At 38.8% G+C, this 27,021-nt stretch overlaps 2 protein-coding genes across 3 annotated transcripts in view; one reads left to right on the top strand and one right to left on the bottom strand.

Annotated features, from left to right (window-relative positions):
- COG5 (component of oligomeric golgi complex 5) overlaps positions 1–27,021 on the top strand; it is a 355,827-nt gene that overhangs the window by 38,584 nt on the left and 290,222 nt on the right. The window lies entirely within an intron of this gene.
- GPR22 (G protein-coupled receptor 22) lies at positions 18,951–25,237 on the bottom strand. The gene is made up of 3 exons (XM_019487453.2): positions 24,844–25,237; positions 22,747–23,839; positions 18,951–20,827 (listed from the first exon to the last, which is right to left on the bottom strand). Exon 3 carries the CDS (start codon positions 20,800–20,802, stop codon positions 19,501–19,503), a length of 1,302 nt encoding a protein of 433 aa, XP_019342998.1. The 5' UTR covers positions 20,803–20,827; positions 22,747–23,839; positions 24,844–25,237; the 3' UTR covers positions 18,951–19,500.

The following is a 27,021-nucleotide window of genomic DNA, read 5'->3' as shown; positions in this document are numbered from 1 at the left end:
GCTTTGTTATTGATTTTTATTTTTTTTACTTTCAATTTTATGTTATGGTAATTGGAGCAAGAAAGTACAGTATTTCAGAAAAAGCTGAATAGCAGCTTGCTTTATAGAACTCAGTTCAGTATTTGTATAACTAAATGACTAACTATAGCAAAGTTTAGATCTTAAATACTACTATAGACACCAGGAGCATGTCCAGACAAGCATGCATGTGTGGTTTGCAGCACTGCAGACCCATACGTGAGGCTGCAAACCACACATACCACACTTGCAGGCATTCACAACACTGGTAATTGGCAGCGCGGTGGGGTCTTTTGATGCCAGGAGATCTGAATGTCAAAAAAACATGCACCAGAAAAAAGCAAGGTGGTATACATGGTAGGAGTGTGTGCCAGCAAAAACCAGAGGCTGGCTGGCCAGAGCCATTCTCCAGCTTCCAGACAGGTTCTGCACACCCAGATCCACTGCTGCTGGAGCCCTGGGAGGCCACCAGCCCCCACGTAAGGCTGCTGAAGGCATCCAAAGTGCTGGCCCCAATCTCCTCTACCCCACAGGGCAACTTGCCATGTGTCAGAGTGTGCATGCAGAGGCGTTCCCGGGGACAACTAGCAATGGCACAAATATGTGCCATTCCTAGCTGTCCCAGGGGAACGCATGTTCCCACTTGTGGAGATTCACCCCAGGTATCTTAAATTACTCAGCCAAACTTTACTGATTTGACAGTCCCGTTGTCATTGATTTTGCAATAGGCAATAGTTTTGATCTAGAATTAATTAATTTATTAGTGTAATAGGACCTAAATTTACTTTATTTAACCTTAGGCATGTTTTTCTCCTTTTCCAGCTATTTTTATACAGTTACTTCAAAAATCCTCAGTCAAATGAGAAACTGATTAAGACTAAATAGATAAGAGATCATGTAAATATTAATAATTTTGAAATAGTCCATGCTAGTGTTCAGTCTTTTTAGTTACTGAGTTTCAATAACTGACATTGGATTCATAATTCCAAAGCATCTTAAATGTTAACTGGTATTTTGTGAAATGTCACATATGATACCCATTAAACATATTTTTCAAAGCCATGAGTAACCAGGCTGCCATCTCTAGAAATTAATTTTCTTCATGCAATTGTAGGAAATGAATATAGATGTAACTATGAGGGTAGACTGTCTTCGTGTCTGGTGTCCTCCAAACAGCCATAAGTATATTTCCAAATTTGCCAGATCTAGTGAATTACTAAACCATTACTCTCATTAGTGAGAAGTTATGATGTCTGTTTTCAGCAGGATTAACTCTGAGTTCTTACAGGAGCTCTAAAAATGTTATTATTTCCTATAACGCAGTGTATACAATAAGGTTTTAAACCCAAATATTAAGATCTTATCAAAGGTACTGCTGGTCAAATTTTAAAACAGGATGTAATAGTCCACGTTGTTACTTAATCTCGATGTGATCTATCTAGTAAAGTAACTATTGATGTCCCATTTGTAGAACTGCGTGACAGAATGTTCTTTCCTTCCCCACCCCACTTCTCTTTCTTCCTCTTATTCCTGGCTTGTCTGGATAACTGTGGCTGTGTTGCCTCTCAGTGAGGTGCCTGACTTTCTGACTCTGGTTGTTACTGCTTCATTATTATTAATAGAAACTATTATCATTACCACAAGAACACCTAAATTTTAGTTGTGTAGCCAGGTGCTTACTGTGCTGTATAAGTACAGACTGAAATCTGGGACTTCAGAAATCGTGCAACTTATTTACATGTGATTATGGAGAAGACTTTACTGAGGAAATGGCAACAGAAATGGATTAGAAAAGGACTAGGAAAAAGAGAGATGTTATGGGATAGGAGGAGCTGTATTTAGCTCAGAAGGATGGTTGACAACACTAGCAGGTAATGGCACCTGTTGTTAAGTCACAGCATGGCAAAGTTTAAAGGCAAGCTAGACATGTCCTATGCTGTCCTAGGACAGCAAACATTAGTAGTGCTTACCTTGACAAGTACTTTCAGTCTCCATGGGTTATTATGACAGCACTGCCATGTGTCTATTACAGTATATTGGATGTGCTTCAACAGTGGTCTCTGTGATGTGGGGCCATTGGAGAAACCATGCAAATAAATACGTGGGATTATAGGGTGGCCTCATATGGAAGTGTGGGAAAGACTGAAAAGGAGGGGTTGGAAATACTTAAAGAGGAAATGCACTCAAATGAGAAGCAGAGAAAGTGGAGGCGATGAAGGGAAAAGAGGAAAGAGAAACTCTTACTATTTACTGAAAGTAAAATGATGCAAAGTTTAATTTTAAGGGTGGAAGTTTATGAATTTCTTTTGGCAACTGATGCAGTTTAGTGATTCTATTTACTGACCTTGAATTCAGAAATAAAACTTCTGCCTGTATAATTATGAAATTCTCTTACATACTTTTGAAAGTATCCTTACCTAAGAGACAAACATGATGTGATTGTGAATCCTCTGTTTCTGTTTTGCTGCTAATGAATGCCAGTCTTTACCAGGAAGAATATTGTATCCCAGATGTCATATGAGATTGGATCTTGTTTCTGTTTCATCCCCTGATCATTCTAAAACAAAGCCTGAGTTGTAAGTGTTTCTGTGTTTGGCAGCTGGAGACTATATTAACACTGGAGAGTGTCAAAGGATTTGAAAGAACAATTAGTTTAAATAATCCTGTAGGTGTGAATGTCCATGTTTAACTGAATGCAAGATTAATAATACTTTAGGGAATTTTAAAAGTTGTATTCAGCCTGAGCAGTGACTGTAGAATTCAGTTTGGATTTCTATGTATAATCTTTGAGTCTGTAAACAAAATATTTTGAGACTGCATAAGCACACTGTTAGAGATTTGTGTCGTTATTATAGGAATAGATTAGCCTCTATTTTTAATTAATGTAAGAAAGACTTATCTTTGTCAAGAACTAAAGGTACTTTACACATGCTATGATGCTGAAATATTTAACCCACAGCTTTCAGGGTAGATTGTAGGCTTTGTTTGCTCTGTGGCCAAGGTGAGAGAGAGAGAGAGAGAGGATAAAATGTTTCGCTTTGTACAGGAAGGGAAAAGAAAAGGAAATGGATCCTTTCCAGATTGTAAACAGAAAGGAGTCTTAAATCTTTAAAAGTATCTTTACATTTTTAAGTTACTGAAACACTACAGCAAACAAGTACTAGGCAAAAGTCTAAAAACAAGTCTGCGTAGTTCTTACTTCTCATAGACACACATCATACTGAGAGGTATGCATGCATTAGGGAAGAGGGAAGGGTAGGTGACCCTACCCTTTGTATACAGGTGTATTGGTTAGGCCAGTGTTGTGACTCACTGATTTGGAGAGATGACATGTTGTCCTCTCAATATACTTCAGCAAATATGAAAATGTGTGTTTGGGTTCACACATTTAGAAAAAGTCCAGTGCAGTAAAATTTTGCATCTACAGCAGAATTTTTGCTGACGTGAAATAATTACTGCAGGTTTATTTTAGGTCACCAAACGTGATTCAGTGATGTTGGAACCAGATGCAGAAGAAGACTGTTTGTGGATGCAGAGGAAGAGACTGTTTTTATATCAGATTTTTGTCTAAGAAATGTGTCATTCTTTGTTGAAGAAAATGTTAAGGTGACTTTGAAGTTTCACCCGACAGAGAGAAAAATAGAGGCAATTCAACCTTTTGATTTAATATTTGATGAAGAATCTGTGAGTTATCCAAGGGAAACAAGGATTTGTTCATCACAATTTCCTCCCCCTGCATTAATAATAACCTAAGAGCAAAAGACAATCATTTGATTTACTCATTGAATGTTTGGTCCAAATTATACCTTGTAGAGGAGCATTCCAGGGAGAGTCATTCCAGAGGGTAGTGGGCAGTGTTTTCTCTGTTGCCCTTCCCAAGGATCAGGAAACTGTACCTTTGTTTTAGTCACAGTTCCAAAGCATCCCTCTGGCAGAGGCTGCTCTGAGAATGCTGTAACTGAGAATGCAGCCTGGCCTCTCCTCTTCTTTGGTCAGTACCACCCTCTTTTGAGCATGTCCTGGCTTAAATCTTTGATCTGTGAATCGACCACCTGTTTGAATTATTTGAGTATTTAAGCCAGTGATTTGCAACTGGGATGCCATGAGATAGTTTGAAGGGTGCCACAGGGAGTGAGGAGATAGGCTCAGACTCATCATAAGAGGAGACAGACACCTTGCTGGGATCACAGTAATGCCAACTGTTGCAAAACCATTGCAAGACTCATGATTTCAAAGTCAAAATAACTCTGACTCATGATCTCCAGATCCTACCCTCAGATCTCTGGATTTTTCCAGCTGGTAAGTGGAGGGAAAGGGGCGTGGGGGAGATTGAGGCCCCCATGGTGGGGAAGGGAGTGGGGCAGGAGCAGGGTCAGAGGTGAACAAGGTCTTGGGGCCAGGGTGGGCTGGGGCTTTGCGCCTTGCTGCCTTACCCCAGGAGCTCAGCTGCATGATGCCAGTGCCGCCTGCTGGGCAGGCAGGGATCACGGGGCACATTGGCTGTTGCCTCCTGGCTGCCCAGCAGCAAGAGGCACACTGGAGTCGTGTGGCTGAGCTCCTGAGGCAGCAGCAGGGTACAGAGCCACATCCTTCAGCAGGCAGCCCACCTCTGCCCCATGGGGGGACATGTCCCCATGCCTCCCTTGGGGATGTGCGCTGCTGCGGGGAGCCGTGTCCCTCACTGGGGCCCTCCTGCTCCTGCCCCACGCCTTCCCTCACTGCAGGCACCTCGCTTGCCCCCCTCCCTTCTTTCTTCCCCCGTCCCTTCCTCTACACTTACCAGCTGGTGCTGTGTGGGTCTGTCAGTGTGTATGCCTCTAGCTGCCCCTCACTCCCACGCCACAGCCTGTCCAGCCCTGCTGCTGCTTCTCACTCCTGACCCACAGCACCCCGTATCCTGCCAAACCGTGCAGTAACTCTCCGTCCCCAGGCTCGAAACCTCACACACCCACACCCCAACTCCCGCACCTTCACAAATAACCCTCCCAGACACATACTTCAAAAATAGCATCTTGTGATTTACCTGCCAATCTCTTGATTTTTTTTTTTTTTTTTTTAAGAGTTCGTCTCATGATTCTTGGCACAGTTGGGTTGGCTACACTGGGATCATTTGATCTCAGCAGTATTCCTGCCTAGAGCAGGGAGTTGGATTTGATAATCTTTGGGGTCCCTTCCAGCCCATAATTTCTGTGATTGCTCAGCTGCTTCTCCCTGCCCAGCTCTGAGAAGGTAAACGCAGGCTCATCCCTGCCTTGGTGCTGGTTCTCTTTTCCTCGCTCACTTCCCAGCCCCCGTGCTGTGCAAAGAGGTAAGCACACGCTTGTCCCTGCCTGGCTGCTTCTCTTCCCTCCACCTTCTCTTGATCCAGCCTCTATCTGAGGAGGTATGCAGACTAGTTTTTGAAATGGGGGCCACACAAATCACAGTAGTTATGGAAGGGTGCCTGCAGCCGCAAAAGGTAGAAACCACTGATTTAAACAATTGTGAACTGACATATTTAGACTTAGTATATGGCAGTATCTAAACAAACCATTGAAAAGAGCAGATGTATGGAAGTTTTGGAGGGATAGTGGTTCCATTTTCTGGGTCTGGCTCTATATGATTCAGTAGATATGGATGGGAAAGAAGTAGCCGCTGTGGTCTTTTTTTCTGTTTGCTGTGCTTTTGTTTCTTCAGGAGGACAGAAGTTATTTCTGGATTGAAGTATAAAGTGCTATCTATATAGGAGGCTATGATATATGGCATAGAAATTCAGGTAACATCTGAGAAAACAGACTGCTTGGATAACTAAATTGAGATTTCCATTGCATTGATTTCTGAAGAGAAGGAGTTTGTGGTGAAGGAAATGAGGAAGTAGAAAGTGATTAACTTGTGATTTGGGAGGGGGAAAGAACCTAGGATGCCATTTAACCCAGCTATAATTATAAATGTGCTAGATACTTGGCACATCATTTATTGAGGAACTTGCTTCTGCAGGACTAGAAGGAGGAAGGGTACAGGGGAAATGCATTTATTGGCATCCTTGTGGTATGAAGCAAGCAGCTACCAAGAGAAATTAAACAATCCAAACAAATCAATCAGTTGTCCTGTATGAGTCAAAGTTCACACTTACCAAAACTGAAAAATCTGTCCTTTTCTAAAGGCCTACATTTCTGTCCAGAAAAATACCCTAATCAAAAACTTCAATGTGGAGAACTAGAAGAATTCTTCCAGTGCCTCCCCCTCAAGGAATATTTCCATGACTAAAATGAATCTACTTCCAACAGCAACTCATCCTCTGACAACACTGAAGAAAAGATCAACCGCAAAAAATGCCAAAACCCATCAGATTGGACACCTCGCACTGGACGAAACTTTAATCTTGACCACTACATTGACTGCTTCAGGGAAAGAATGAACAATGAAATAATCAGCAAAACACGCCACCATAACAGCCTCTCTCTACCAGAGAGAAAGGCCATAGACTCTTGAAGATCTAACCACCAAATAGTAATAAAACCAGCAGATAAAGGAGGAACCATAGTCATCCTAAACCAGAGGCGGGCAATTATTTTGGGCAGAGGGCCGATTACTGAGTTTTGGCAAGCCATTGAAGGCCACATGACAGGCAGCCCAGGTGTGATGTCGGAGGTCTTATGGCTAGTGCCACCCGTCAGTTAGGTAGCCCCTCCCCTCGTCCCGTCTGCCACGACTTTGCTGGTATATTATTGTGAGAGGGTTCCAGTGGAGTTCTTATCAGAGGGGTTCCCCGACATGGGTGTACTCACAGCTGTTGCCTATGGTGTTCCGCGGGGCCCCACCACCCCGTCCACTCACCAACCGATCACGTGCTGATGGGATGGTGACCTTCGGTCCTCTGCGGGCTTGCCTGTTGTCGGTTTCACCAATGCAGAGACTCGGACTCAGCTGTACAACTTGGCCAGCCCATCCTCTTGTCTCTCTGGCTCTTCCGCTATCTCTTTGCATCCTTGACTCTTAACTTCCCTAGAAATAATATTCCCCTTGGGTAGGGAGGCTCCCAGAGCTGCCTTCCCTTATCCAGTGGATTCTGCACCTGTCCCTGGCTCTATTTCTCCTAGGGGCAGTGCTGGCAAACGCAGGGTACCTCGTCATTCCCCTTGCCTCTCTCCTCTCAAGGGGAGTACTGGCCTCTCCCTGCTCGCTCCCTGTTGCAAGGCAGGAAGTTTTCCCTTGCTTTCCTGTGCTAGTGGTTTAGAGGCTTCTCCTGCCTCTTGTGCTTGTATGGCACAGCCTAGCTGGTGCTTTTCCCCAGCAGGAGCCCCAGCACACCAGACTTGCTGCCTGCTCTCTCTTCCTCTCTCTGGCTCCCCCTCCCCGTGGGTGCTGTTGGGGATTTTAAACTTTCCTGCAGCGGCCATATCGGCTGCCGCAATTGGCCCAGCTGTCTCCCTTACTGGGAACAGCTGCTTAAATAGCCGGTGTAATGCCGGCTTGCATGGCTGTAGCTGCAGCTGCCGCCGTGGTCTCGACTCCAGTACTGCTGGGTCTCCCGGAGGTAAGTTACCCCCTCCGGGGTTCTGTTCCGGGGTTTTGTCTGCCCCTCAGCCTTTCCTTGTCCCTCCTTGCACCCGCGACAGCAGTGCACCGCCGTCACACCAGGGCAGATAAATATTAATTTTCTAAATTTTTTAAGGGCCCCGTGAGCCAGATAGAATGGCCTGGCGGGCCGCATCTGGCCCCCAGGCCACATTTTGCCCACCCCGTCCTAAACAGCGAAGACTACATAAAGGAACCCAACAGGCAAGTCTCTGACACCACCTACTACAAAGAGGTACAAGAAGATCCTACTCCCCTTTTCACCATGAAACTCAAAAATACCATCAAAATACTTCCATCAGAACTACAAGAAAAAACTACAGACCTTGATCTCCCCACTACCCAACCAAGGGACTTTTTATATGCTCTCTAAAATCCACAAATAAGGGAACCCTGTCAGACCTATCATTTCCAACCATGGGACCCTAACTGAGGAAATATCAGGTTTCATCAAATCAATCCTAAAACTGCTTGTCACCCAGAGAGCAAGTTTTGTCCAAGACACTACAGACTTTCTACAGAAACTTACAAACATGGACCACCTTCCCAGCAACACCCTCCTAGGCACCATGGATGTTACCAGCTTATATACCAATATCCTACACCAAGATGGCATCCAAGCCTGCTTTACATATCTACAAGAGTAAGATTACAGCTCAGAATACAGACCCAAAGATATTACTGACCTTATACACTTCATCCTCACACATGACAATTTCACTTTTAATAACCAACACTTTCTGCAGACCATGGGCACAGCTATGGGCATCAAAATGCTCCACAGTATGCCAACCTTTTTATAAGCCACCTGGAAGAAGAATTCCTCAAGGACTGCACCATCAAACCCTTGATATACTTAAGATATATCGATGACATCTTCATCATTTGGACTGAAAACCTGCAATCTCTGATTGAGTCCCATCAGAAATTCAACAATCATCATCCCTCCATCCAACTATCTCTTGAATACTCCAGCACCGACATCTCCTTTTTAGACATGATTATCAGTATCCAGAATGGTAAAATACAGACCACGTTATACAAGAAACCCACAGATCAACATACATATCGGCACAGAACCAGCAATCGCCCTAAACACACCAAGAAAGCTGTGATTTACAGCCAAGCCCTCAGATGCCACCAAATTTGCACTGAGAACAGCCGGGATTGCCACCTCACCAATTTTAAAAAGGCTTTCACTCAACAAAGACACTTCTCCAGAGAGAGAGATCGCACATTTGAAAGAGCCACCTGGATACCACATGAAGAATTACTGCAGTACAGAAGAAAACCCCTCATGAATTGCACACCGCTGATTATGACATATCACCCCTCCCTGGAACCCATATGGAAAATCCTCAAACAACTGCAATCCATACTAGAAAGAGACCCTATTCTTAAAGAGATCTTCCCAGAACCACCCAACCTAGCCTTCAAACAAGCACTGAACCTCGCTAACCTTATCACCTGAAGCAAACTTCCTCAGGCCCAAAACACATCGAATGGATCCAGACTGTGCCATGACAAGAAATGCAAAACCTGCCAACACATCTCCACCACCACCACAATTACTACACCCCATAACAGAGCCATCAGCATCCCTGCATCTTACACCTGTACCTCCAGAAATGTAATACATCTCATCCAATGCGCCAAATTCCCCGATGGAAAATACATAGGAGAGACTAAACAACAACTGCGCACCAGAATGAATGCACACCGGAAATCTGTCAAAGACGAGAATACCCAGTTACCTGTGGGGGCACATTTCTCACAAGAGAATCATTCTATCTCCAATCTCTCAGTTCTGATCCTCAAAGGAAACTTACAAAACACTTCTCAGAGACGGGCCTATGAACTCCACTTCTTCAACCTCCTGGATACAAAAAAAATCAATGACTAAATATAAATATTGCTAAAAAAAAATAAATTTCCAACTATTTAAGTTGGTGTAATAAAACATATCAGATTCATTTAAAGAACCTTGTCTGCCTATGGACTAAATATAGAAATTGGATTTATGACACATTATAACCTTCCTGACATCTGATTCCCCAGGTACCTCTCCACTATTTAACTGCTACATTCATCCCCCTTCTCCCCCCCACTCAGCCTGTCTTTCACCCACTGACTCCTCAGTTTACATCTTCATTGACTGCCTGTCTTGTATACATACCAGCCCAGCCTCTGGCTTCTTTACTATTCATTCCATCCAGGAAGAACACGCACCAACTGCAGAAACATCCTCGGCCTGTTTAAGGGTTTTTAAACCCAAAAGCTTGCTAAAAATTTTTTTCCAACTATTTAAGTTGGTCTAATAAAAGATATCAGATTCACTCAAAAGAACCTTGTCTGCCTCTGTCCTTAGACCGACACGGTTACAACCTACACCCCTGAAAAGTAAACAGAGAACTCTGGCCATGCCACAAAGGCAGCAGGTTGTTGTACTGTCTTCCTGGAGTGAAAATATAAGATTTAATTGCAGGATTGGACAGGACTGTGAAGTTTGGCAAGTCTCCACTTTCTGTGGTTCACATTGGAATCAATGATAAAGTATCATTTGGAATAAAACACAGACTCCAGTAATGTAGCTGAAGATGTCAGGCCCAAGCCCATGCCTGTGTCCTAAGACTAGGACTGTTCAACTGGTGGCTTGTGGGTTGCATGTGGCCAACAAGGGGTTAATTTGTGACTGCTGCTACTCCCATTTCTTCAGTTGCAGCAGTAGCTAGGGATTCCAGGTTCCCTTCCCTCTAGATTGTGCTTCCTGCTCCTGTCCCAGGGGGTAACCTGAACAACACAGGCTGTAGTGCAGTGGGGGAGCCTGTGGCCAGGGAACTTTAAATAGAGATTGCCTGTGCATGTGGTGTGGTGGTGGGAGAGGCAGTATATAGCCTGGAGAGCCTGTGGCTTGCACTATTGTTGTGTGTGTGGCGGTCGAGTGGTAAGCCGGGGCTGTGGCCAGCAGCCCAAAATGGCAGGTGGGTACTTTTTGACAGACGGAGAGGAACTAGGCACGGAAGCGTATTGGTTAAACTAAGATTGCTTTACTTACACAGGTGATGATTATAATACAGGTAGGCTGAATGCTGACTTTGGTTACAGTTGCAAACCGAACAAGATGAAAGCTTTCTGATTTCTAGATGAGACGTCCGTGAACGGCTGAGCAAGCATGCAAGACGGGGGGTACGTTGGGGAGGTCAGTGACGGAGAGTCGCTGATGGGTGATCAGTCCGCCAGCTTTACTCTGTGAATCCAAGAAATGTGCGGAGTTCTCCGAGTTCTCTGAGTTCTCTCAACTCGAGAAATGTGCGGAGCTTTCCGAGTTCTCTGAATTCTCTAACTCCAAAGTGTATGCGGAGTTCTCCAACGTGGAGAAATATGCAGAGTTCTCCAACTTTGTGAGGAGTTCTCCAACGTGGGCGGAAACTGCTTTACCTTTTATATGACTAGCAAGCCAATTGCTAGTCGCCAATATGAATAATTTAGAACCGGCCAATGGTGGTTTGCTTGTTTGCATAAAGTTGGCGGGAACTTTTTCTAAGCTGTAACTTTTCCATGACATAGCATATAGTCACTAGGTTCTGTCTCAGTGGAATTTTCCACTGTGACCTATTTTTCTCGCTTTGACCTAGTTACTGCCACTGTGCCATAACATTCAGAATGATTGACAGCAGAATGATTGACAGCGGGATGTTCCACTATGGCAGGAGATTCCACTGTGGCACATGTATCAAACCAATGGAATTTTCCACTGTGCCATAGGCATACAACTACTTGGTTCTGACAGTGTGCATAGTATGTAGACCCCAGCCCTTGAGAAGATGGACAACCCTGTTCTAAGACTATAACCTTGCAGCAGAGACCTGTGTCTTTTCCCTATAAATCAGCACATAGTTTTTTTAGGCCATGTTCTTAAGAGGATTATGGGACTGCATAATAACATTCTGTTGTAATTTCTTGAATTAAAAAAAGTCTGTTCCAATTCTTGTAATTGGGTAGAAAGTTATTGGAAGAGAATCCTGTTCCATCAGTGTTAGTACCCTCACTAACTTCAGTGGCAGCTAGCTGGCTCCCTTCAAAACATCTAGTTTAAGATATAAAGAAAAGGCTGAAAGATGGATCCCAAATATCTAGCCAGTTATTCCCATAGTTAGATGTTGGCAGGGAACTAGTTGTCTTTTGAAGTTGATCTCTGCCTAAAGTAAAGCATGGGCCAAAGTAATTCCACATGGAATAGAAGTTAATGAGCACCGTGGAATTAATTTTTTTGTTTTCTCAAGTAAAAATTAATAGGCTGTTTTCAGAAGTCAGGTTGTAATTTAACCAGTGTGTTTTAAACGTATAAATCAAAATTGCAATATAATAATCTCAGAAAGTGACAAAAACTGAAATGGCCTTACTCTTGTTTCTTTTTGGATTTTTTATTGTGTTTTTTTTAATGAAATACAAAAATCAGAAATGTATATCTTATATATGATCTATATGCATATCTGTAAAAAAACAAAACAAACAAACAAACAAAAAAACCCACAAAAAACTCCTAAATAATAAAGAGGAGGGGGGAGAGAGGGAGGAGGAAAGGACAGAAGTAGAAAAGAGAAGTGTGTGAGGACTAATATTTTAATTACCAAAGTATTCTGAGAACTCCTTCCAAACTATACAAAACTTTTCAAAACAGTTAAGTCTGTTAAACATGACTCTCCCCATGGATGCCAGCTGTGCTATCTCATTGTACCAGTTTTCAACCTTAGGAGATGTCCTATTTTTCCAATGCAGTAATATAATTCTTTGTGTCATTAATAAGACCCACTGTAAGAGTGCAATCTGAAAAGGATTCAGTTTGAATTCCTTAGGGAAAACCAAGAACACATATATTTGCCAGAGGTATCATTGATGTGTTCAAAACCATGTTAAGTCTAGTGATAATTTATTTTTTAAAATAAATGATTTTAGGACATGACCAAAACATGTAACCGAGCGTTGCCTCAATGTGTAACATCAACAAGTATTTACTGGAAGCAATCTTTTAAGTTTCAAGGGAGCCCATGCAGATGAAAATGATAACTTGTATAAAATTAAGTCTAAAATCAATTTTTATGTTTGAATATTATGAATTACTTATTTCCACTGGGATTCTGTCATCTGAATACCTAGGTCTTCATTCCACTTTACTCATAAATAGTTGGTATCAGGTTCATTATATGATGTCATGTATTTACAGAATGATGGCAAAGAATGTGGAAGAGAAACAGATTTCAAGAATAAAAATAATATATCTGGAGTTTGTCTCGGATCCAAACTGATTTTGTAATACTTGATACAATTGCATATATTGTATTTGTTGTTTTTGGTAGGTCAAATTCATTATATAACTCAGAAAAGGATTTTCTGTATTTACTTGAATCCAAAATGAGTGTTTCTCTCCCTCAATGAACCCGGGGGGGGGGGGGGCGGGGGAAGAGCCTTGTCTTGGATTTGGGTATTGGTCAAGGGCAAGTGGCTCTTGTGACTTTGGCTCTGACCCTGCAGCCTGAGTCACTTCCTGTTTGGGTCAGGGTTGGGGCTGGAGCCAAGACCACTGCTACTGCCTGAAGTCATCTGGCTCTGGACTGGACTGACTGCAGCTACTGCTGGTTCCATGGCTGAAGTGAGGGCCAAGGATTGAGTGGTGTTGCAGATCTTGGAATTGGGCAGTGGCATAAGTATGGGTGCAGATGGTGGTGCAGGTCCTGGGATTGGGCAGGAGGGACAGGCACTGGCAGGTGGCAAGTAGTATGTGAAAGGCCAGGTGTGAGGCTAGGGTCCCCCCTGCCAGCCCTGCTTGCTGCTGCCTTCCCTGCTGCAGCAGTCAGGAGAACAATTTAAGATGACCCCTAGTAATTAGATTCAATACATGGGAAGTTATGACAAATTTTATAGTTTTCCATGTATAGAGTCTAATTATTGGGGTGAGACCATCTTAAATTTGAAGTTATCTTAGATTTGAGTAAATATTTGGTAATACAGTTTCATACTAGAAGATCCTGTACATGCACACTACCCTTATCCATCTACTTTCTCCATCAGTTTGTGGAACCCATACTTCAAAAAGGGGTTGCCTCAAATAGAGGCCTTATGATGTAATGAAGACTGAAACTTAAAGTTTGCAACGTTTTTTTTCCTGCTTATCAGGCTACAAAAAATTGTAGGGATTACAAGGTTCAGAAAGACAATGATAAATGGAGTTTATGATGGCTGATAATGGAAGGGGAAGCATAAATATCTATTAAATTTCCACTCATAAAAGAGGGTTATCATCAGTTATAGTTCCTTCTTGTTTTTAACTCCTAGCTCTGAATTCTGTATTGTAAGCTTTGCAATTTAATGAGACTTGGCTAAACCCACTTTCCCAGAATACATCTTTTTAAAGATGTTTCTGACCTGCCTCATGCATGTGAAATGTATAGTTTTGTTTTTTTTTAAATATTACTTACGGGAATGTAATAGGGATATACTAGGTTAAATGATTAATCACTTAATTGGTAAGAAAACTCGTTATCACTGGGCCTATTGGTTATCCTTTAGTGCAGGGCAGGTACAGTCTGCCAGGGAAGTGGGGGAAGGGAAGCCACATATATGCCCCAGCAGGAACTGGAGAGTGGCAAGGCAGGCAGGAGGGAGGGAGGGGGAAGGGGGTGTAGTACCCACAGCCTATGAGGTTAAAGAGGAAAACATCAGGCGGTCAAATGACTTATCAGTTAAGCAATTAGCTGTTAGTTCACAGGAGTTCCTTCCATTCCAGTACCAGGCATCATGTGGGCTGTGTTATCTGACTGGGCTTGCCACTGCTTCCTCCCCCATGATCGAAGGGCCCCACAAGTGGCTTCCAGCAGCAGCTGTGTCCGAGCTTCTGTGTTATCAGTTAACCGTTTTAACTGATATAATTAGAGGAAGTTAAATAATTTTTAAACAATAATTATATTCCTAGAATGTAACAACATAAGATCAAAATTTGTATCAGTCTTGTACTAGATTGAACATCTGGTAACACGGTTTATTGAACCCAAATGTGCATTGCTACATGAGGAATGCAAACTGGAGAAATGGAACAGTATACTTTGAATTGCATGTTCTTGATGCTCTAAAATTTGCATGGACACTAGCATTAAGTGATTTTTTTTTTTTTTAATTTAGATTTATAATTTAGAAGACGCTATTTTTTTTGAGGTACAATATAGCTCTTTCTATAAATAAACTAACCTGTAGTGCCAACAAACACATACACCATGGCAAATCTGGTTGTGTTTTTATTATTTTTCTTTGAAATATGCTGTGATTCCCATGATTTTTTAAAGCAAATTTTGTGCCAGCTACTTCTCTGGAGTAATCTGTAGAGACTATGTCAAACCACATAACATGAGAAAGATCTTAAACTTTGTTTTTTATCAGGTCTTTTTACATTTTCTCCTTTTGAGTTATTGATATTTTGCAACAGTAAATTTCAATTGACAGCTGTCAGCAGAATTGATTTTTTTCCTTTTACTTTAATTGAACAGGGGTTGTATCTAACTGTTGTAGTTGCATTCAGCTCTTACTTTGAAGTTGTCATGCATGTTGTGCTGCTACTTGTTTCTCTGCAGACATTTTTGTAGTTACTAGGTGTCAGTTCATTGCTGTTGACGATAATATCCTACCACGTACACCTGGCCCTTTCTTTTTCATTATGTATTTATCTTGGATATTTGGAAGTTTTGGAGAAAATTTTGTAACCAGAATCTGAGCAAGGTTGTACATTCATTCATCAAATATGATGGAGTTTCCCCCCCTTCCCTCCCCCTATCCTCCCCCACTTTCTGAGTGCTGTTTGTGGTGCAAAAAACACAACAGATTGTGAGAGAGCTTGGTGCAGTTGAAAGCAAAAACTGGCCTAATATAGCTGTGGGAATAACATTCTTACAAAAGAGAGGGGGAGTTGTACAGCTGTGGTGCTTAGTGGCCGCTAGCAATGACTGCTAAAATTAAACAACAAAAGGATGACTTACTCAATTTCACAAGTGTTTAGAGGTCAAGTATAAAACTCTTAACACTGCTTATGCCTCTGCTAATTGTGTATGTGGGTTAGAGGGTTGTGACCTGGCCCTTTGTTTTGAGGTGAAATTAATCCTTGGATCTGTTCTAATAGACAGTAGCTTTCATAGTTGCTCTTCTGCCTTTCCCATCATTCTGACTTCTTTCATACATTTTTTCAAGACAAAATAAATTACTGTTTCCAGTGGTAATTTTTATAGCGGTTTTCAGTATTTGAATTGGAACTGTGCTCTATAAAATTTTAAAGGACCAGGTTGTACATGTGGGGTCAGATTCTTCTCTCTCCCTTGGATAATTCCACATTATTTATTCAGTGGATTTTATACTAGTGCATGTGACTGAGGAGTCAGGCTTATGGACCTTGTATTGGCTTAAAATATTTGTAGGCAAGAAAATTACTTAGTGCTGTACCATTTTTCTGATAAACTAAGTGGAAAGAAACCAAGATTTTGGGTGATTTTTGTAGCTTAATATAAAGTGTGTTTACTTTTGTATTTGATTTGGTTTCCAAAAACTATAATTTTTTAAAGAAACAAAAGATTTGGTTTTTATTAAAACAATTTGAGAACATGAGAGAATGGGAGTTAGAGGCAAAAAATGTTCAGAGAAAACAGATATTTACCTGAGGACATTCATCCATTCAACAGGTCTGCTACCTACCATTTTGTTCAAAATATGCATCAAGGTGTGAAACATGCATTACCTAACAGAGCAAAAAAGCTCTTCCAGGTACTGTATATATTTTACTATGCTAAATCTCGAATAACCTCCCCCCCCCCCCCCACCATACATGCCTGACAGAGCACAGCGACTCTTTCTTTCCAGCTGGCACACATGCTCACTTTATGCAAAAAATAACTATTTAAAAACCATGTACCCACAACATGAGCTAATTTTGCACATTTGAATAAGTTTAAGTAATTAAAATAAATTAGACCATTTGAAATCCAAATCTCTTGCTAAACTAATATCGAATTCCTGTTTTTCTAATCTCCTTTTACTGTTGCAAATTGGGATGAACTGCATTAAAGTTAAATGAATGAATGCAACTCAGCTAATCAGTTAAGAATCTAAGACTATGTATAAAAACTCCCCCTCATAACCCTAACTTCCCTTGCAAACTGGATGGTGTTACCTCCTCTTCCCCTGCACGTGGTTCAGCACAAAGAGGTATAGATTTAACGAGGATGGAATGATAGGAAGAGATTTAATGCTGATCAAAAGGGGGGAAATAATAGTTTCTTGATTCCTTAAAATGATTTTCAGCTCAACTGGTTTGTGTGTGGTGCTAATACTACCAGGCTTGCAGGTTCGAGCCCTATAAAGGCCACAAGATCTTTTCTGCCTCTGGCAGAGAGGGTTGGACTAGATGACCTCTCCAGGTCTCTTCCAGCCCTACTTCTCTGTAATTTTATGATTCTGTGATTTTTCTTTCAGAAGATCAGAAATGGAATCCTTTGATTAATTTCTTTTAAGCAAGGGTTTTTAAAAAAGGCATTTTAAAATATTCTTAAAATTTTCTGTAACTGTAAAGGTATGAGTATAATCTGAGCATTGGAGTTTGTTGATTGGATAAAAATTAGGATTTTCTTCAACATTTTAGGTGATTCTTAAATAATGACTTTTGAGAAACTTGGCTTTTATTTCAACCCAGTGCAGCCAGAGCTGTCCTGACTTAGACCAAAGCTATGTAAATAATAGTTGAATAAATAAATGTTATATAGCTAAGTGACTTATTACCTGAGTTTTATCTGTTTTAAGTGGTTGGTCTCTGTGGAGTAGGAAGCCAGAGATAACTGCTTAGTTATGTCTGTTCTAGTTCATGACCTGAATCAGGATTCAGATGCAAGAAGTTTTGCAGTGAAATAGGTGTACAAATGATGCATGTAGCAGTAGAAAATATGATCTGATAGAATAATAATTAGGTAGGGAATAGTCTTGAATTTCTTTAAAACTACAGTCTTAATGATTTTCAGATTCCTTCAGGTGTCTGAATGCATTCATTGGCATGTTTTATTTTTTAGGATAGAAGAAAAAACAGTATTTCAATAGAAGAAAACTTATGCTAAAAAAGTATAGTTTGAGTTTCATACATGGAACTTATTTTAACATTAATTATTGAGAATTCTCTCATTATTTTAATGGTGGCTGTTTATGCACCTTAGATGGAGATTTTATTGTTACAGAAGCAAAATATATTTTCTTAATACTTGTCTTAAATTATTTGTTATAATTTTTTAGTGGTAATCAACCCAAAGGAAAGAACATTTGTGTTGTTCCTTACAAATTCATGGTTTCAAGACTGGGAATACTAAATACCTTTCAACTTAATGGTTAACACAATACCTTTAACGCTTTTATCTGGTGATATAATGAAGTCTTATGTCAATGTATTGGTTCTTCACGGTGGGTGTAAGCCGAGGAGATGCTTGAAAGATACATGGATAAGTGGTTGGGAAGAAAAGTACAAATGCCTCATGACTGTCAAGATCTAGGAATATAATCACAGGTATAGGGAGGTGTCTTTTTGACCTGGTATCTGCCAAGATGGTTACATGATCAGGATTGGACAACAATACTAAATTCAGAATACTACAGAGATTAAGGAAAAGAGGTAGTCTAGTTGTGGTGCTTGAGTGTATATATAGAAGAGTCCCATAATGATCATGTTGTGGAAGTCCGGCTAACGTATCAGTGCAGGCTTAAAAGCTTGTACTTTATACCAATTAGTTTACGTTATAGATGGTAAAGCTTAAAATACTTAGGGTCAGACCTTATTCTACCTACAGAACATCCAAGTACGATTCTGTGAAAGTTGCTGAAAATTTATTAGTGCATCTGTTTTTGTACTATACCATCATTTTACCTAAAACGGCAGTAAGAGAGGAGGACCCGTCCCCCTTTTTGTATTAGCAGTTTTTCAGAAACTTAGGTAGTTTGAATAGGATCACACTCAGGTGCCTAGGTCAACTTATGCACCTAACAGGTGGAGTAGAATCTGGTATCTGGAATCTTGCCATTTTTCTGCATTTTACTATTATTTTTCTATGCCCCCCACATAGTGCTCTTCTCTTCATTAGAAAAGTTGTAGGTGTAGGATTATTCTCAAAAGTGTGTGGAAACCATGTGTGATTGCTTTTGAAGAGAAATTAAGTTCTGAATGCATAAGAACTTTATTTTCCATTTAAAATCCTCTTCAGTGTCTGGACTAACTTGATTTTTTTTTTTAAATATTTCCTCTATTGCCAAAATTAGTTAGTTTGGAACCCTTTTTAAATGAAAGATGTGGCGTGAGTAGTTTTAATTGCATACCCAAAGTCACCAAATTTTAGATGAATTTCAAAATGAATAGGTCATCTAAATATAAAATCCAAAAGCTCATAAAGTTCCAGTGGCACATAGCTGCAGGCTATTCCTGATGAAGGTAGCCCATGGATTAGGTTTGAAAACATGGTATCACTCAAGTTATTAAACTTACTTCATTTTCTAACAGTTTGTATTTCTGGTGTGGACTGCTTATTTTAAATTTTTGGTTTTTATACTTACAGAGAGACTCGGACATACAAATCTTTGTTTTTAAAAGAGTACACAGCTTTAAGGCTATTTATTTTCTAAAAAATATGACTCAACAAGAATATCTTTTTGACAGATATACACATGATGTTATTCTAACAAACTGCCATGCAACATATATCTTAAGTAATGAAGAAATTGACTATACATGGCCTCCTCTATTTAACATGTATACTGAAAATTTACAGTGTAGCCAATACTTTAAAAAGTTTCCCTTATTTGGCAGTATTTTCTACAATTTGTTCATGTATTTCTCTTGGATGATTGGGTGAATACAGAAATCTAGTCAGTGACAACCTGAGGTACTAAACATTTCTGCCTTACTTCGTTGTCTTCAAAAGTAATCTTTTTGTTCCTTTTAGGCTCTATCCATGAGTTGTGTATTACAGCGTTATTCGGCATGGGATCTGCTTCCACTATTGAAACGACTCGTTTTTTCATTTTACTTTTCAGAACCTTCTGAAATTTTTGTCTAGTGAATGCATAAAGTAGAGGGTGAAATATGGTTGTTCCATAGGCCATAACTAGAAAACATAATCTTAACTTTACCAAAAGGTCACTTGGGCCCAAACATAAAATTGTAGTGTTTAAAACAGAAATTGGTGTCCAGCAGAGAAGAAATGTTGAAATAATCAAGAGGGACATTCTGAAGACTCTCTTTTGCCTTTCCCGTCGTTCACGGTGTCGCTTTACAGCTCGTCGTAGGGCGATTATTACTGAAACTGAAGTCCTTACGCCAAAGACTACATTTCTTCCTCCGCTGCTTTGTGACACATCAGTAGTCTCATGTTGTGTGGTCAAAGAAATAGTTTTTTTCTTTCTAGCTTTTTTCTTTTGCCCTGTTGTAAATCTTGTGCCAATTCGAATATTAAGAGCCTGGAGTATTTTAGTGTACGTAATTAGCATTACTATAACAGTGAAGAAAAAGATTGGAATCTGAACTAGAAGGTGGTAGTACATTCCCAGTTCGGTGTGGTATTCGTTTGCGCTGACACACAAAAGCGTCTTATTTTCCCATGTACTTGCACTTTGAAGACTGAAAAAATTGACTTCAATGAAAGGGATAAGGAAGGAGAAAAGAGAGACAATCCATATTGACGTCATTAATATCACAGCCCTTCCCATCGTCAGTATTCGATTTGCAGGTTTTACGGAGATATCATACCGGTCCAAAGTGATAGCAAAAACGTTGATTGCAGTCGAAACACTTGCAAAGGACACACAAGCCTCATGGAAGCAGCAGATTAGAGCAGTGTTACTCTCCAGTGAGAGCAGAAGGATAACTATAGTTAGAGGAATACATCCCACACAAATTATTACATCAAGTACATGAAGGTTCATTGTAATAATGTTACTGACAGAATTGATTAAGTTGGATTTCATACAGTAAAGTACCAACACAGTGAGGTTGCTGCCAAGTCCCAACACAATTTCTAACATCAGAAATCCAGTGAGAGAAACTTGAAAGCTTAATGGGTATGACAGTGGTTGGTACATATTGGTGTTGATGTCATCAATGGCATCTCGAACTGTAATGTTAGATTCAGACTGCATGTTGACTTCCAGAATGGGGGAGAAACACATTCTTTAGTTGCAGTTGGCTTTTGTCCTAAAAGGTGAAATAACATATAAAATTTTTTGATTTTTGACACTTTTCATCATTTTAGATAAATATAGAAAAACAAGCATTTTATTCTTATCAAACTGAGATTTATTGTATAATTATATCCATGCTTTGGATTGTATTCAGAAATCTGAGGATCTAAAATAACAGACAGCTTTTAAAGGAGAACATGATTTGTTTTAAAAAGTTTAAAAAAAATCCATTTACAAAGACAAGTGTTTCTTTATGATGACGTGGTGCTTACAAAAGACCCATTTGTAGAATAAGTTGTATTTATGCATTGTCTTCACATTGGGTCAAAAGCCATTTTAGGAGAACATTCTTGTGTGTTAAAAAAACTAGTACCCAATATAAACTTAGTCAGAGGGGAAAATGGAAAAGAGTTACTTTTGAATAATAAAAATACCACTTAAAAGTTCCCTTATAGACTTATCTGCCTCTTTTTTTGAAAATTTTTCATGTAAAAATCTCATGGACAAACATTTGCAATTCTGAAGTTCATTTAGATTTTATAGTATTTAAAGGGGCTTATACATGAAACTTTCTGTTTCTAAATTGTGTATATTATTGCCATGAGAGTTGCTGTGTAACTCAACTGTAAAACAAAGATTAATAGTTTAAGTGTAACCAAGTAGACTTTTAGAACACTGCATTTCCATATTCTGGTTTCAAAATTAATTCCAGGAAATAGATACTTTATTTATTTCAAAAGTACAGTATTTCATATTATTTCACCATTGATTTATGTATTTAAGCATAACAGGAGTATTTAATCATAATATATTATCATATTTATTATCAAGGTTTTTTGATGATGGATAGAATTTGTGGGTTTGTATATTCTTTTTAAGACAAAATGAAAGTTTATCTGTCTTCTCTAAAGTAGTGAGGCTCATAAAAGTAGCATTTATTACTGATATGAGAATTTATGATGGCCACACCCTTTATGGTTTACAAATGCCAATAGTTGAAATTTTTAGTATCTGCATAGAATGCCTGCCATTGTACTGTTTACCTTACTTGCTCATAAAACTGGTTTTGGTCTATAGCAAGATGAATGAATAGAATAAATTGAGCAAGTCTTGAATTGTTTTCCTTTTGGTCATGATACTTTACGATATCTTCTGATACCTTTGAGTACTTTTCAGAATTCAAAAGTAATAAGTTTGGTAGGATTAATTTAAATTCAGGCCTTAATTTATTTATTAATGCAATAAAAGTGGAGTGGCTTAAGGAGAATAAAAATGTGTTGCCCTTTTGATGCAAATATGAATTAAGTACACTATAGACATAATATGCAAATAAATGTGTTACCTACAATTCTGAGAAGCCACAATAATGCTATACTATCAATGACATTTTTTTTTTAATGAAGATTCTTGTTGTGTTTCAACAATTATTCTCTGTGTCACTATTAAAGTAACAAATATGAATGAGTGTATTAGTCTCAGCTGTAAAGGAAGCAATAAATATTTCAAAACTTTAATTTTTATGTAATGCAACCTCAAGCCTTAAAAGAGTACAGCTTCCTCTGTGTATATGGTCTTTAACTCTGAATGTATTTTGGAAACCAATTCAAATGCATTACTTAATAAATTGAATTCTCTTGAACTGGTAAAAGCCAAAGAAGATTAGAAGCAGTTCTTTTAGAACAAGTGCTGATCTTAACTCTAAAAGTAAGTTTAAATGAAATCTTGTGAAAATGGAAAATTTTAAATGTGCCAGATCTTACTAACAGATAGATTAAATTAAACATCAGGTCTTTGTCACATCAGTTTAACTTGCAGTTAAAAGCAGAAATGTCAAGATAGGAAGATAATTAATAAAATATATCTCCTCCATACAGTGCTCTGTTCCCTTGTAAATGTTAAACAGAGGTTGGGTGCATGCAGCTTCTGACCTACCTGTTTTCTGTTGCCTCAAGGGCCTTTCAGCTCACTGTAGCAGCTTGTCATATATTGATACATGGTGTCGCTGACAGATTTTTTTTTTACATGAATTTTCACTTGGCAACCAAGTTGTAGCTGTGCTCTGTCATGCCTTACAGAATCCTTTTCCCTTTTGTTTTTTCTTTTTTTCCTTTCTTTTTGTTTCCAGCACTTCAGCAGCAATATTTGTTGATTACACAAAAGGATTTAATTGCACGTAGTATTTCTGTGTACCAGTGCATGTCATTTGTTGGGATTCTTTTTGTTCTCCTTTTTAAAGCCACCAGTAAAAGAGATCTTCTTTTAAGTTATGCTAATTTCCTTCTGTCTTTGCATCTTACGGCAGCATACTTTTATTTTCCAGGATAAATGAAAATAAAAATAGAGAGAGCTGATTTTTGGCTCCAAAAATGTACGTAGCATCCTTTATTTAGTCGCACATTCATTTCTGTAGTACTCCTTTTCTTTGCTTTAGAGTGCTGGCTTTGTCGCATAAATTGCTCTACATTGTAAAATCCAGTTTATGTGCTTTGATAGAAGCTGTAAGTTATTTAAATTGGTTTATATTCATTAAAGGAGAATACATAATTGATCATAACATTCAGAGAAAAATATGCATTGGTCATTATGGCAAATAGGTAACTTAACGAGGAGTGTAGGGAAAGGTTGGTTAAAGCCTTGCTTGGCTTGCTGGTGAAGTATGAACAGTCTCCGTTTGGGAAGTCATGTTTCATTGTTTCTTCATGAATCGGTAGTTTCCACAATTCCTGTTTTAAATTATAAATCCATTTTTAATAAATGCTCCTCATTTTGTTTAGGAATAAACCACTGTATTCTTCTTTTCATGAAAATCTTAGCAGATGGCTAGTCTTCAGTATATACAGTGTTGAAGTGTCACACACTTAAGTGGTAATATAACCCTGTTCCACGTTTTGGGGTTTTTAAAAGTCCTTTATGTCTTAAGAACATGTAAGTACATCTTGCAGCTCGTAGATCATACAGCTAGAAAGATGCCCCATCAATTGCATTCTTCATATTGTCAGTAGTAACATTGAATAGGATGCTTGCCCTTGTAAAGAAAAAGAAAAGGTTAGGGCTTTTTCTAGTATTTTTTTAAATTAAGTTATACAAAAATATATTTTTATATAGTATCACTTAGTTAAAAATTAATCAACATGTAAATCAGAAAAGATCTGTAAAATTGGCTCCTGCAGAAGATGTAGAAAATTAGACTATTTTAATTATTTCCAAATAAAATATTTCCCTCTTGTTATCTTTTTCTTAAAACTAAATGCATTGAACAGATTATCTGTTCTTCAGATATTAAGGCTGTAGGTACAAGCCAGATATTTAAGCAAAATATTACTGGGCAAAATCAGAGTAAAAGAAAAACAAATGAAGCTAGTAAATGTTATTTTACAGGTCATCTGAGCAACTAGTTTGCACATACTATGCGTGCTCTTCTCTTCAGGTGATTCATGGAAAATACAGCTTGTTTAATTTAAATGTTAAATTTCCATCCTTTGAATAAATGATATAGGAGTAAACTTTCTATTGGGTGAAATATTTAAATATAGTATAATTGTATATGTTATAAACAATGTGAAGGTAATGCAAAATGCTAGTGCAGAAATAAATATTTTTTTTCTCCCACGAGCAAGTCGGAGATTAGTCATATAACCCAACCTTAATAAAGCAATAAGTATATAAAGAGTTACAGACTGCGATCCTTCAAGGAATATTTGAATATATTTGCAATATATTTAACTGTCAATGTTTGGAAATGGTGCTGAGAAAAAAATCTGCATTAAGGGTTTTTAGCATCACTGTAGTAGTTTAAACTGGACAGACGTTGTATTCTGTGAACAAAACATATTCTTTATATCCCACAATATATCTGCACAAAATACTATTTTTCAAGAATTTTACATTTGTATGGAAAATATAGTATTTAAATTACATTGTCCACTCTGAAGATAAAATCTCTCGAAGTTGAATGGGCTGTCTTTTACCATGAACATTTTTTGTTAAACACTGCTTATACTCTACCCCATAGTAAGGAATATATCTTACCTCCACTAAGGATTTGACAAATTCTTCATGCAGGTGAAGCAGTTCCAGTTTGGAGAGATTCATTTTTTTCACTTATTAGCAGAGTACAGGGGGAAAAGGGTCATAAGCATTTCTTCAAGAAATGACCTTAATGAAAATTTGTACCTATGCTGTGCCATTGTTTCAGAATACTGCTAATGTATACAGCATCTAGTGCTGCTTAAGAAGCTGCTGCAGTCTCCCATTCTTCCTACTGTAGAATCAATAAGCATCTGAAAATACATAATGAAAGTAATTTAACATATTGAAGGCTTCTTGTCTCCAGAGACGGCATTTAGATTCAGCCTTTCTAAAAAGGAACAGTGATGCTTCTCGGAGGAAAGCTTGCTATGGGCAGCTTTTGCAGAATGACAGCCTACCTTGTCGCTTCTCTTCACTGCAGAGAGATGCAGTGCATTCACTAATTTTGATTGGTCAGTGATGTTGGGCTTAAACTGTGCTTCATATATGGAATTAATTTTTTTTTCTGATTTATATAAGGATTCTTTTATGAAAAGGCTTAAATTTACAAATGATTTGTGTATATTTCTAGAATACATTTAGCATATGCAAGTTTTATTTTTTTTACCATTTCACTCTTTACTTTGAACAGTGTACCACATGACAGACCACTGGTGAAAATTAGATGAAATGTATACTACTTTAAAAACCTCTGGCAATTTATATTCAAGTGTGTCTTTGCCTATAGCCTGTTTCAGAGCATTTCTTTATTCTTAAATTTACCTTTGATGCAAAACTGCTGCATCTTTTCTGTGAGCCATACTGAATTTCAGCCAGCATGTGCCTATGCAGGTTGTCATTAGGGTCTTATTCTACATAATTCTATTCAGGATAAGTAGATAACCTGTGAATACAATGAGAATTTCAGTTATTTTAATAGACTGTTCACATCCCTTATTTAGAAATGGTAGGTATTAATCCAGTTTAGTTCCTTATCTGTAGAGAATGTCTTTTCTAGATCCCATCACTCTGTTCAGTGCATGTGCAGTTATTTGGCTTGATAACATAATTTTAGGGAAAACTAACTTGCTTAAATTTGTGTATTTTTGTGACTAATTTTTCTAGGGATACCATATGTTATTTTGTGAGTATACCTTTTGTTTCTTGTATGTTGTTCCTGACCTTGACTTCCTGGGAATTTAGATTTATGCATTCTTCACTTTTTAAATGTTTCCTTTTGTAATGCTTTTTCCTATTCTATACCTCCAGTACAGACAATGTTGCATGCATCATGATAACAAGAAGGAACAATAATTTTGCTTATTAAATATTAGTCCAAATTTTTAAAATTAATTTAGGAAGTGAACTAGATACACAACTGAAAATACTATTCAATGAATATAATCTCTTGATAAGACAAATAATTTAGGAATTTATGAATCTTAAATGATGTATTGTTGGCACTGTTCCATTTCTAAAAATATGTTGTAGGGTTTTGTATGTTTATAGATACAATTCTTGGAAAAATTTGGAAAACTCTATCAAGTGTTCATAGGTTCATTAAAAAACATGGTTGGAAAGGAACCTCCTTATCCTCTAGTCCAACTCCTGCTTTAAGGCAAAATCATCTCTGTCTAAACCATCTAAAGCAGCAGCTGTCAGTAACATTTTCTGGTAGCTGGCTAAAATAAATTGACTTGGGTCCAAGGCTGGCACTAGGGCCTGGCTGCCACTGTTACTTTGCCCCATTGCCATTGCCCAGCTGCAGTGCAGCATGGGCAAAGCACGTGACTGCATGGGTGTAGCTCCCACTCCATGGGCTGGATCCAGCTCAGGAGCTGTAGGTTGCCAACCCCGGAACTACAAACAGACATTCAAAAAGCCTGAGGCAGACTTGACCTAAATTACACAGTTTTCTGTAAGCAGCATAGTTAAATCACTAGTGAACAGAACACACGTTTGTACTTTGGTTGTGGGGGGAGGTGTAGATTTTAAACCCAAGTTCCACCATTTTTTAAACCAGTATACATGTGCTGAATTTCTGTTGTATTATAGGTATAGACCAGTTTTGAGCACCAAACTTCTGTTCTGTTATGAGTATAGACCAGTTTCTGATCACTTCTACTGGTAAAATTGTAATTTCTGTACTTGGCCCTGATGTACCATACCAGATACCAGCACAGTTTGCTTTATCATCCC

The sequence above is a fragment of the Alligator mississippiensis genome, chromosome 4, assembly GCF_030867095.1.
Source record: "Alligator mississippiensis isolate rAllMis1 chromosome 4, rAllMis1, whole genome shotgun sequence".
Taxonomy (NCBI): domain Eukaryota; kingdom Metazoa; phylum Chordata; order Crocodylia; family Alligatoridae; genus Alligator; species Alligator mississippiensis.
The sequence above is the reverse complement of the archived record's forward strand: the minus strand, read 5'-3'. Positions and strand labels throughout refer to the sequence as shown.

What these genes read in the sequence shown, in the direction of transcription:
- GPR22 (XM_019487453.2), bottom strand. Translation starts at nt 20,802, where the DNA reads ATGTGTTTCTCCCCCATTCTGGAAGTCAACATGCAGTCTGAATCTAAC.